The following is an 11628-nucleotide window of genomic DNA, read 5'->3' as shown; positions in this document are numbered from 1 at the left end:
AGCATAATAACTGGACGTGCAGCACGGTCGGGCAACTATTCAAAACCCATATTCCTTGCCTAATGCCACGTAATACTTGCTGCGGGGGTACCTCTGTGCCAACCTGACTGCAGGGGAATTCCGGCGGCAGCCCAGCGTCCCCCCCCCCCCTTTTTTTTTGCGGTGTTTTTGTCACACAGCAGCCCGTACGTCTTGCGAAAATACTTGAGAACGGCTCCGAAAGAAGGCTGCCCGTCCAATTTCTAACGCCGCACCATTTCTTCACGCAGCCAAGAAGCCCACGCAGACAGCTAGACGCCCTAGGGCATCATTGCCTCTGAATGACAGCGGCTAGTCCACAAATTCCGCAATTACCGTTATACGACGCCAGTATAGCTGCTGTTATCATCGACAGCTGCCAACGGAAGCGAGCGTGATATTTATGATTCCGAGCTGCGCCCTTTCCAAAGAGTTCGTGTCGACAACGGCTTTCTCTGAAGGAGAGCTGCAAAATACGGTCCGGGAGAAGTCCGTGAGGGGCACTGTGATGGGCAAGGACCCAAGCGAGCTGAGTTTCAATCTTCCCCTCTCCATCTACAACACGCCTTTCTTGCGGGGTATGACGCCACGCGCGGTTCCCGTTTAGCGCTCGTGAATGGCGACGGCCCCCCGCTTCCCGCTTTCACGGTCGGCCGGAGCAGAGCCGCCGATTGCATCACAAGGGCGCCCGCAGCCGACTTGGTGGCTCCTGCTCGCAAACGGCTGGCCTTGTACGTCGCTGCGCTCGCGATGTGAGCCGTTCGTAGAGGAGAGCTGCGCCTGGAGACTCGCCCGCCGCAAGACGAATGAGTGAGTACCTACTCATTGCTAAACGTACAGACTGGAGGTGACGATAGACACGTGCATCAGCCACGCTGGCTTTTGCGCTTAGCAGTACTGCGTACAGGTGCTTGATGATTGAACGGGATGGACGGAGACGTAATTTTTGTTTATAAATTAGTGGCTAAACACGGGTTCCGGTAAACGCGGAGAATATCGCATAGAGTGCAAGTATCGGAGCACAAACAATCGTGTTTTTCAACCGCCGTCCACATTTTCAACTGACATTTATCGGTTCTCGAAATAAGGTGTATTAACAAATTAAAGGAGGTTCTGGGATGTCAGGCACAATCACTTAGCTAGTATTGCATTTCTCGAAAGGCGCTTTTGTCATTTCTATTTCAGTGGCTGGTAATCAATTCCAGCTTCTGCTTTCGTTTTGAAATTGATGGATTCCTTTACAAGAGAATGTGGTTTACGAGGTACAAATGTTTTGGGAGTTTAATTTGTGCCGCTTGTAATTTAACTGCTCCGGATAGACCTGAAACTCAGTCCAAATGTGTCATCATAGAAGCCATGGCTACATTTACTTCTAAAAATGAAATAAAAATTTTAATGAGCAACGGCTGATTTGCACACGTTTATATAGTCATCGGCTTCGGCGCCGCTTCCCTCTTTTTTGAAGCCGTACCTACCACCTGACTCCCTTCAAAGCGCATGCTTGTGGCAGACCTCCCGTAAGTGAGCCGAAACAGCATTTTTTTGAACTACTCCAGCAAATTCGGATTTTAGTAGGTTGAGTCGAGATATTCTTGTTGTCACTATTCGTGCAAAAGTTTCTGCTCTTATTACGTGTGCACTGTTTTTGCGCTGGTTTCTGCTAGTACTAGTCCGCTCGGCTTTCATTGCACTGATCCGCAGGGCTTGTTGTTGTTAAGGCGACATCCAAGGCAGTGTAGCCTACAACTGTTTAGGGTGTGGTTTGGTGCACGGTGTGAGTTGTGCAGAAAAGAGTACACTAAGTGCTGACGGGTGAGAGTGCGACCACACTGCTTGCAAGGGGGCGGTGGATGCAGGAAGAGATGTGCGTTTTAGTAGGTGCCGGTTCGAAGGCTGCGCCAGATGGATGACTCGTATGTGGAGAGGGAAAGGCAAGAAGAAGGATGTCTTTATTTTGAAGAATGGAAGCAGGCACCTCTAAAATCAGTTTTGACAGTTATAAAACATGCACGAAAGTGTGGAATATCTCAAATGAAAACGCTCCACGCCATGCCTTTCACGGGAATGTTGCAAACCTTTAGGGGGTCTTTGGCTGTTTCCTGCAGGGGGAAGACTTCAGACGTGAATGTTTCAGTATTTCATTAAGCAAGACCACCGTGGTTTCAGATGTCCCGAAAAAGCGATTATTATGTTTTTTCCTTGACGTTTTGTCAGGCCTAAAACTCTCTTCAGAGGTGTTTGGTTTTGGTTTTCTGGAAGGTGAAGTCTCGGTTCTACTCAAGCAAGGTGTAAGGCCCAAGCACGGCGACTCATTACTAAAAATGTGTTCGAGCTTGGCAATACCGCAGCCGCCATTATTGGCTGGTGTTTGGAAAGCTCGCAAACCAACAATTTGCCAATCTCTGGAAGGGCCATAATTCACCATGGTTGGCGCAGCATATTACCATTATAATTTGTATGCGTGGACCCCATTATTTTCATGCCCAAAAACATGACGCCGTTGTGATGCTTTCTGGCCAGTTCTTATGGTCAATGCCTTATCTATGACTTGCCTAGCGGCCCAATTTTTTATCTGTACATGCCAATATACCGAACATTATTCATTTCGCCGGCATAAAAAATTTTCTGTACAATGACACGTATGAAACAAATTATGACGCAAGACAAAATAAACGAACTGCATCAACTCTGGGAAGAAATCACGTTCTTAAAAGCAATAGAGCACCATAACACACCACGTCTGTCGGCTTACGTTCTTATTAAACACGCCAAATCTACCAGAAATCTGACTTAACAGTGCCAAGAATACGAAACAAGTTTGTGCAAACCAAAAAACGAAAACAAAAAACCAATTGAATCGTCTAAAAAAAGTGTTCAAGATGCTCGAACCGATTCATGCTTTGTTTAGCTGCTTGCGATGCCTACAAACCAGAAGCATTCAGGTAAATGAAAACAACAAACTTTTCTTCAGTTATTCGTTGATCTGCCAAGATCACAACGTGTAGTTCAACAGCTCGATCGTGGAATAGTTCACCTTGGAATTCAAGTTCTCTCTGCTGCATCCGCCACTTTTTCCTGGGAAACACATTTCGTTGTGGCGCCTTTACTATTATTATACCTATACGCTGATTCCTAAAAACACTTCCTAGCACCCGCTTTAACGCAAACACGTGTGAAAATACGCAGCCTAAAATATTACCTTGTAAACTCCCTCAGACAAACAATGTACTAAAATTACTGCAATTTATTTTTCAATGCTGTGCTTTAACGATAGCAATCACTTTGCTCATACTTGAGAAAAGAGACAGCAATTTCCTCCAAAATGTGCATCACACTACGACACTCGCAGAAGGTCATTTAAAAACAAAACCAAAAGGCAAAGCATCACGCTAGTGGTTCTGTGCATTTCCGTCTTGCCTAGTGTGGTCACCAAAACAATTAGTCGCAAACGACATCTTTCGTGCCCTCAACATTTTATTAGCCTAAGTGTTGCGTACCAACAACGCAGGATCAGCAACTAGAGGGCAACAAACTACACATTGGGTTGCGAACGCATGAACTTTCACATCTTTTTCGAAAGACATCTTTGCCATACTGCCGCTAGATGGGAAGCCCTGTGACCTTTCAATATGTTACATTTTTAATGCGCAACAACGTAAAGCGACAATTCCGAGGGACGCTGCAAACATAACTCATTGGGTTTTAAAAATGGTTATGGTGTGACTGTTGCCCGCCGCTGAATTCTCCCTCGTGAGGAGACAGAAAAGTGAAGAAATTCTACGGAGAAGCCTAGCGGTAGCGTAATCACTTTGGTTCTAGGCAAGATCTCTACGTAGTTCACGATTCATTTATAACTAGCGTTTAATGACGCCAGCTTATGGCGCCAACTCGCATGCTGCGCACGAGTCTTGCTTCAAGGCATGCTGAACGTCGTAAACCTGCAGCTTGTAAGGAAACACAAAGCCGGAAAGAACGCAGCTGGAACTGGCGCCGCACAAACAGAAACGCATGCATATGACCACCTCATTCTTCGCGAGAACTGACGACCCGTAAAAGTAACAATTTAGGTTTAATTCGAAACAAGCGAGAGTTCTCGCGTGCCTCGAACTAAAACATAAAATGGTGACTCGCATTTTCATCTGCCCGCCGCAGTAGGAAAACAGCGTTATCCCACCAGGCAGGTATACTTCAAACACAGTCGTCGACACGTACAGGAGTACTACGGCGTTTTAGATGCCACAAAACAGATGCAGCCGTCACGCCGACGCGAGCGTCCGTCACTGAAGGCGCGGAGAAAATGGACACGGGGCGCCCACAGGGCAAGTAGTCCGCAGATTGCGTTAGGTTAACACACAGAAATGACACATGCATACAAAAGGTGTAACCAAGTCGCGCATGGTATTCTGAATGCAATGCACAATAGTTTTAGGAGCCTGCGTTTCCTGACGCGGTGCTGCTGCCAGTCTTGTAAATACTTTTTGTTGCGCTGTTACTGGTTCACCCCGCAAACCCGCGTGTTTATACTCGTCAGGCACATGACATACGCTTAGCCGGTGCCCGCTTTTATTGCAGGTCCAACGCTTGGCCTGCGATGAGATTACTGTGTGACGCTACTTGCGGTCAGCGTTTACTTGACGCCCAATAAATATTTCTGCTAATTCACCGAGGGGTAACTGACAGCTCGGAATCCAATAGGAAACCATGAGGTTTCAAACATTCGCAATTAGGCTCAGCCACTTGGATACCTTCCAACGAAGGTAATTTTGTCACTATATTTACAAAGCTTCAACATAAGTCGTTCTTGATGCTGATGTTCAGTTTTCTTTTTTCAGCGCTCTCTAAACATTATTCGCTCGCCCTTATTATCAGGCTACAATGTCTGCGGATGACCTAAATCATTGTAGCGATGTAACGTTGATTTACATCTAAATTCTAAACACAACTGTACCAGTTTACGTTTCGTTTCTTGGACGTACAGTAAGCTCCCAGCACCAGCCTACGTTTTACGGCTTTCTTAAATACTAACTTAAGAACTTTTGGGCCACCAACCATCAAAATTTATGACAGCTTTCCAATGAGCTCAAAGGCAACAACTTTGGACCCATTAACTGGTGCAATGCAGAAAACAGCAGCCAAAATAATGGGGACGCGGAAGTTAACTCCAAGGATGGCTTTTGTTCTTTTAACATATCGCATGTTCTTTTGCTTCAATGAATGTCAGTTCCATATAACCATTCAACAGATAATGCAAAATACATAATGTGCACATCAACCCGTCAGCAAGATTCACAATGGTGCTGGGTGCCTTAGGCATAACAACAGTATGGCGCTTTTCACATGTGCCTTATTTACGGGATAGCTTACAATCTGCTACAATGCCAGGCACATTCACGGTGGAATAATGTGTTTTCGGCAACATTCAGTCTTTTCGGCATTTTTGTTCCTACCCTGAGAGTCGAAAAAATGAGGTTTACACGTGCTTAGATTTTTTTTGTTATAAGTGTAATATTGAGATATCTATAGTTATATCAATTTACGAGATCATTAAGAGGTTCCTATGAAGCTAGCATTCACAGCTCGGAGAACGATATATATGTCGGCCCTATTAAGGTCTCCAGCGTCATACGTAATACCCTCAGGTGAAAACATACCACCCTCTAAGACACGTGAATCTTCTGAAACAATGATATCGATATACGCGTTGGATTTCGCTCTCTATAGCGTCGTAGGCCATTTCCTATCTCGCGAAGGTTTATCGTCATAGGCTTTCGGTGAATCTCCTCACTTTCGGTTCGTTAATGGGGTATAGCTGTCGCTTCGTCAACAATAGATGGTAATCTCCGTCGGTTCCTTATCTGTTTTATGGACTTTGCCATATCAATAGAAGCGAGCTCCATCTAAGCAGATAGCCACCACATTCATCGGACTCGCGTCGTAGGTTCTGGGAGCCAGCAATTAATCAGGTAAACCACCTTGTTGCGAAAAAACCTTTTGGATACGGTGGTTCGTAATGGTATTCGGATACATTTTGTTAATGATATTTAGCACAGTTTTTAAAGCCATTTAGAGATTTAGTATCCTTGCTGTGGACTTTGTCTGCGCAAGATGCCAGAGCGAAATTTCAAGGTTTGGCCAGCCGATTTGGCAAAGCCATTGTGTGGTGTTTTAAGATGCGTAACTGTAGCGAATTTAGTGCATGATGTTCGTGTGATGTAACTCATATTTATCTGTACCTTTAGACTAGCTACGGTACCCCACACACGGATTACACCATGTGTTATTTGCATATCGAAGACTGTAGTCTTGATGTGGCGGCAGAGGTCCAAGCTCTTTTATAGGCATCTTTAAACCCCTATCACCGATACAGACCGTAGAACCATCTTGTAGCAAATCGGGGCTTAACAGTGCATCGACTACAAGTAGCGTCTCGGATTGTTACGTATTCTATGATCTATCTTATCCCTTCTTATTAAGGAGGATGTTATATAAAAAGCCTCTACAATACCATGCACATTGCACAGCACATTTATCTAATTGGGCTCTGCTGTTTAACATTAAACAAGCCATATATCTTTGGTGTACTGTATGTTTTCAACACCTTAAACCATTGCCTACTGTTCTCTAACTCGAAATAGGACGGCGGCTATTGTGTGTTTCTGGTATTTTTAATATGCGGTTGATCCGATAGTTCTTGGGAGAATATTAAAACAAACAGCTTTTTTATTGTCAACAGCAGTTTTCTGACATTATATAACACTTCACAGGGTTACAGGTTGTGAATGGACAATCGTAAGCTCTCCAAACGCTCACAGGGACGATGGAGAATTTTATTTCTTTACGCATTTGTATACGTGGCTTTTACCGGAGGATGATACATAATCCTGCAAAAAAAAGGAGGAGCAGGTCACATTTATTTGTGTTTTATAATTTAAACAATTCAAACACCATGGCTAGTCACCAAAATATTAAAATTAGGTTGAAATCGGAGGCCTAATACGAACGTAAGACATTGCCTTTCGCTGGACTCTCTCACTGTGGCCACGCAAACAACGGGGAATAAAAACGACGGCAAACCTAGCGTAACCCGACTTATTTCTACACGATGAAAAATATCTATATCTATGTCGAATAGAGCTACTATTGATACAAAAACTGCCACAGATATTTGGGAGGGCATTTTTTACTTTGAATACTCGTTTATCGGAATTTGAATTTATAACGTAATTGACTAACCAAATGCCAGATTAAAATTTATTGACTAATTCACGACAAACCGTAGTTCAGCTTACCTCCATCTTCGATCTCAATCGTGTCGTCGAAAATTGACCATCATGTCATTTTTATCCACATCATCGGAAATAATCAGGAAGAAATCATAGCTTCAACAGGTACCACGTTGTTTCGCTCATTTTTGTTCGGCTTGAAATAAGTGGAGCAGAGGGGGGCTTGTTAGAAAGTGTGGCTTCTGTTTTGAATTTATCTTTTCCAGACGTTGTCCAAGGCTGCCTCTGCAACAATTTTAGCACTTTCACCATCAGCTTTCAGCTACATATCGCGAAGCGCTTTAATAACTTTTTTTCTGAAGTATTTTTGCCATGCAGGCTGACTTTACACTTCCAACGACACCTCTATTTCTCTGTGAGAGCAATAAGCACATCCTTTTATCAAATTTCTAATGCTCCGCTAACACCGAATGGACTTTGGTAGGCGTCGGGCTAACGCATCATTGTTACTGTGCAATGCGCGTGGGATGCGAGGGGATTGTTTTTGTGACAGCCAATGTCTGGCAAACAAATGTGTTCACGCTGGTTAATTTTCTCATGCCGCGGTCTAACTAGCACCAGCAGAACGACGCACGCATGTTTCTGCCAAATAGACAACACAATTTTGTTCCCATGGCCGTGCGACGCGTTTTGCACTTTTAGCAACGTAGGTTTAAGGGAGGTATTGAAAGCCTTATTTGATATTCTTGCTCTTCATAAATAAATCATTTTTCAGGTACCTTTTGCCAGCTCCTATGCGCACTTAACTTCGTGACGGGCAGAAAATGACCCGCCGCGGTGGCTCAGTGGCTAAGGCGTTGCGCTGCGGAGAACGAGGTCACGGCTTCAATTCCCGCCCGCGACAGCCGCTTTTCTGATCGAGGGGAAAAGCAAAAACGTCCTTGTGTACCAGATTTCGGAACACGTTAAAGATCCCCAGGTGGTCAAAATTAATCCGGAGCCCTCCACTACGGCGCCTCATCGTCTATGTTGCGTCGGCGCGTTAAACTCCCACAATCAATCAAAATCGGGCAGAAAATGCCCAATTTGTCGGTTATCATAGGTAAAACACTGCTGCTTACGACCCATTAGTAAATATGGTTCAAACTAAGGCCCTTTTTGAAAGTCTATTACCAGGAATGCATCTTTTCAGGAGAATTGTATGACAGCAAAATAACCAGTTTATCCATCTCGAGCTTTTTAATCGCCAGGACCTTTTTAGATTTTTTGCCTACTAACGACTATGCCTGAAGCACTGTGACAAGCTCATGTACAGTGCGAAAAATTCACAAGAAGACAAACTCCTATATAAAGACTGCGCCGTGTTGCTCGCCTCTTCATTTGTAATCGAAGAAACTAATGAGTATGCCCACCTTGTCTCTTGCCACTATAAAAACAAAATATAGCTGTGTACTTAAAAATGCACTAAGCGCGTCCTTCTCATAAAAACGTATACGTAAGGCCTAATTTTTATCTTTCTGTACTCCCTAGCACCTGCCTCGATCCATAGAAAAAGAACAAAAAGGCTCAGGCAGCAATTTGGCTGTTCTAAAAGCTAATTGCGTGCACTCTTTCGAACTTTTGCCAAATACTATTTAAATTGTGAGTTTAAATGAGCTTTCGGCAATAATTTTTTTTTTTCTGTTCGGCCACTGCAGGTCAACCATGTCGAAGCCAGTGTACACGGAGATCGACGGTTTCTACATCAGCACAGGCTTTCCCGTAGAGTGCGTCCGCTCCGCCCTTCGTTACAAGCCACAGCCTGGCGACCTGTTCATTGTAAGCTATCCCAAATGTGGCACCACGTGGATGCAACATATAGTATACAACATTATCAACAACCACCCCCCTCCTCGAAACCAGCTCGCCAGTTGGATCGAGATGCCCTTTCTCGAACTCCAAGGGGCCGACGCTTTGAAAGACATGAAACGCCCCGGACCCATTAAGACCCACATGCCCTTTCGCTTTCAACCGTACTCCGAGCACGCAAAATACATCTACGTCACCAGGAACCCCTACGACTGCTGCGTGTCATTCTTCTATCACACTAGAGACATGCCCGAGTACCGCTTCCAGGACGGCACCTTCGATCAATTCTTCGAGATGTTTATAGAGGGGAAGTGTGACTTCGGTGACTATTTTGACCATCTGCTCTCCTGGTATGATCATCGTCATGATTCGAATGTTCTCTTCATCACCTATGAGCAGCTAAAGAAGGACACGAGGAACTGGGTGCTCACGATCGCTGATTTCATTGGCGAGGAATACGGAAAAATGTTGCGCAATGACGAAACACGTCTTCAGAATGTACTGACGAATATCAGTGTAAAGGCAATGAAGGAAGGAGTGAACGAAGGTTTAAAAAGCCTTTTTCAAGAAACTGATTGCATGTTCGGAGGGAAACTTCCGAGGTGGCTCGAGTTAGCGAAGGAAGCTGTTGGTCCCGAAGCATGGGAAAAGCCCATGACAGGAGATTTTGTTCGCAAAGGTGTCGTGGGGGATTGGCGCAATCACTTTTCGGACGAACAGGTGAAGCGCCTTCAACAAAGAATTGAAGAGAAGACACAGGGCACTGATGTGATGAGCCTGTGGAAGGACACAGACATTCCGCACAAATGATAATGCAAAATGTGACAGTGCAGCGTCGAAATTACTGATGTGAAGGGAGGCTTCCCGAATCGGCTTGTAATGACGCATTTGCTCCTGAAAGCAAAGTGGTTCGATTTGATTCTTCATCAACAATATTTTTTCAAAAGCGTGGTGTGCCTTTCTACCTCCAGGACCGAAAGGAATATCATCAATAGAGTAAACTTTTTGTTTCTTTCTATGCCTTTAGGTCTGCAATTTATCAGAAAAGTTTATTTGTTTGTAAGCATCTTTCGTGGTGGGACCCACACTTGCGACAGCAATGAATTGTCTACTTTTTTTGAAGAGCACACAACATTTACGCAGTTTATATACATCACAAAGAACTAAGTATTTTCCTCCCTTTTTGGACAGTTCAAATACAGGTTAACCAGTAGAGTATAGGAACATCTCCATTACATAGTTTTACCCTGTGGCCTTGTTATTTGTAAATATTTTATTAATTACCTGTTTCCAAATAAAAATAAGAAGACAACCTTCCATTGCGTCTTTATTTCTAAAGTTACTGCGCTGTTCTTCAGCGTCGCGGTATGAACCCTCAGCCCACTCTTGCACCGGTTTTTCATAGATGCCCGCGCGTGAAGGCCATTTAATGGACCAGTTTTGCCACGTTAAAAGTTCCTTTTAACTATATAAATACACCTGCCCTAGAATACTGCTCTTGTACTAGGGGAGGGACGTCTTCCGACTAAAAATAAAGGGAAAAGATCATATGAATTGGTAGGTCAGGTATACGCAGCCCTCCATAAACAACCTGCGGAAAAAATGTGTGATGACAGAAAAAAGTAAAGTATTTGAGATTAAAAATCGTAAATTTTGGTTGGAACTAGAATCGAGCTCACAACCTCTGGAACACTAAAACTGACCGCTTCCCCTATGACGTTACGGTATTTTTTCTTTAATGGGTATATATTACGTGAATAAAATCATATATACGAAAGCTATTTACTACTGACAGCACTCGTAATGAGAAGTAAATATGCAAAAAGCAGATCTGAGAAAAATATATACAAAGGAATCAGTACCAGCTAGTAATGGGCGAAACAGTGCATTGAGACACACCTGAGTACAGTCGAACCGTGAAAATGATTTCGGTCGTATAAGTCATCAGATCACCACATAAATAATTACTTAATTTACCTGCGGATTTAAAGATTGCATTGGGCGGATGGAACTGCCCAGTACGTGATTTGCCTAAACTTAGAATAATAAAATAAATAAATAAACTAATAAATAAATAAAGACCATAATAAAAAGCAGTCATGAGGCACATATCAAAGGGAGGTGAAAGATATGGTCTAATGTGATGTATATTAAAACGCACCTTTGGATTGGCTTTGGCAGATCCGAAAGACTACATTTTCTTTCAGGCAATAAATGAGTGTTTGAAAGTTTCGGTGGTAATAAAAAATACAAATTCCTGAAAACGCGAAGTTGCTTGTGTGTAAGTATTGCTTAGCATTAAAGATTGCAGTAAGGGCTTCAAAATCAGTTTTTTACTGGATTCATTCATGAAGAAAAGGCGAAAATGGAATTGAGATCAACTCCATTGAAGCTGAACTATGAATATATTGTCGGTTGAAAATCATACCAGCAGAGGTTCTGCCAAAAGCATACGTCGTGCTCGATTACCCATAAATATGCAGTGAAAAAAATTGGAACAGCGCATGATGCAAATCAGAACACTCGCTCGGTTAATTTG

The 11628-nt window shown here is 43.5% G+C and overlaps 1 protein-coding gene across 2 annotated transcripts; it reads left to right on the top strand.

Annotated features, from left to right (window-relative positions):
• Positions 1-517: 517 nt before the first annotated feature.
• On the top strand, positions 518-11267 carry LOC144148677 (sulfotransferase ssu-1-like). Of its 2 annotated transcripts, none has more exons than XM_077680192.1 (2): positions 518-828; positions 8939-11267. In XM_077680192.1, the coding sequence occupies exons 1-2, from the start codon at positions 635-637 to the stop codon at positions 9897-9899; spliced, it is 1155 nt and encodes a 384-aa protein (XP_077536318.1). In that variant the 5' UTR covers positions 518-634; the 3' UTR covers positions 9900-11267. The 2 variants fall into 2 exon arrangements, with proteins under 2 accessions (XP_077536318.1, XP_077536320.1); XM_077680194.1 differs by lacking the exon at positions 518-828 and adding an exon at positions 5837-5981 and having other exon boundaries at positions 8939-11259.
• The last annotated feature ends 361 nt before the right edge of the window (positions 11268-11628 follow it).

Source organism: Haemaphysalis longicornis, unplaced genomic scaffold, assembly GCF_048455015.1.
Source record: "Haemaphysalis longicornis isolate Haplotype H1 unplaced genomic scaffold, Haemaphysalis longicornis Haplotype H1 scaffold_8, whole genome shotgun sequence".
In the NCBI taxonomy this organism is placed as follows: domain Eukaryota; kingdom Metazoa; phylum Arthropoda; class Arachnida; order Ixodida; family Ixodidae; genus Haemaphysalis; species Haemaphysalis longicornis.
Note: the sequence above shows the minus strand (reverse complement) of the source record. Positions and strands in the feature narration are given on the sequence as shown.

What these genes read in the sequence shown, in the direction of transcription:
- LOC144148677 (XM_077680192.1), top strand. Translation starts at nt 635, where the DNA reads ATGGCGACGGCCCCCCGCTTCCCGCTTTCACGGTCGGCCGGAGCAGAG. An exon ending in GCCCGCCGCAAGACGAATGA is followed by an intron (nt 829 to 8,938) that starts GTGAGTACCTAC and finishes CGGCCACTGCAG; the next exon opens with GTCAACCATGTCGAAGCCAG.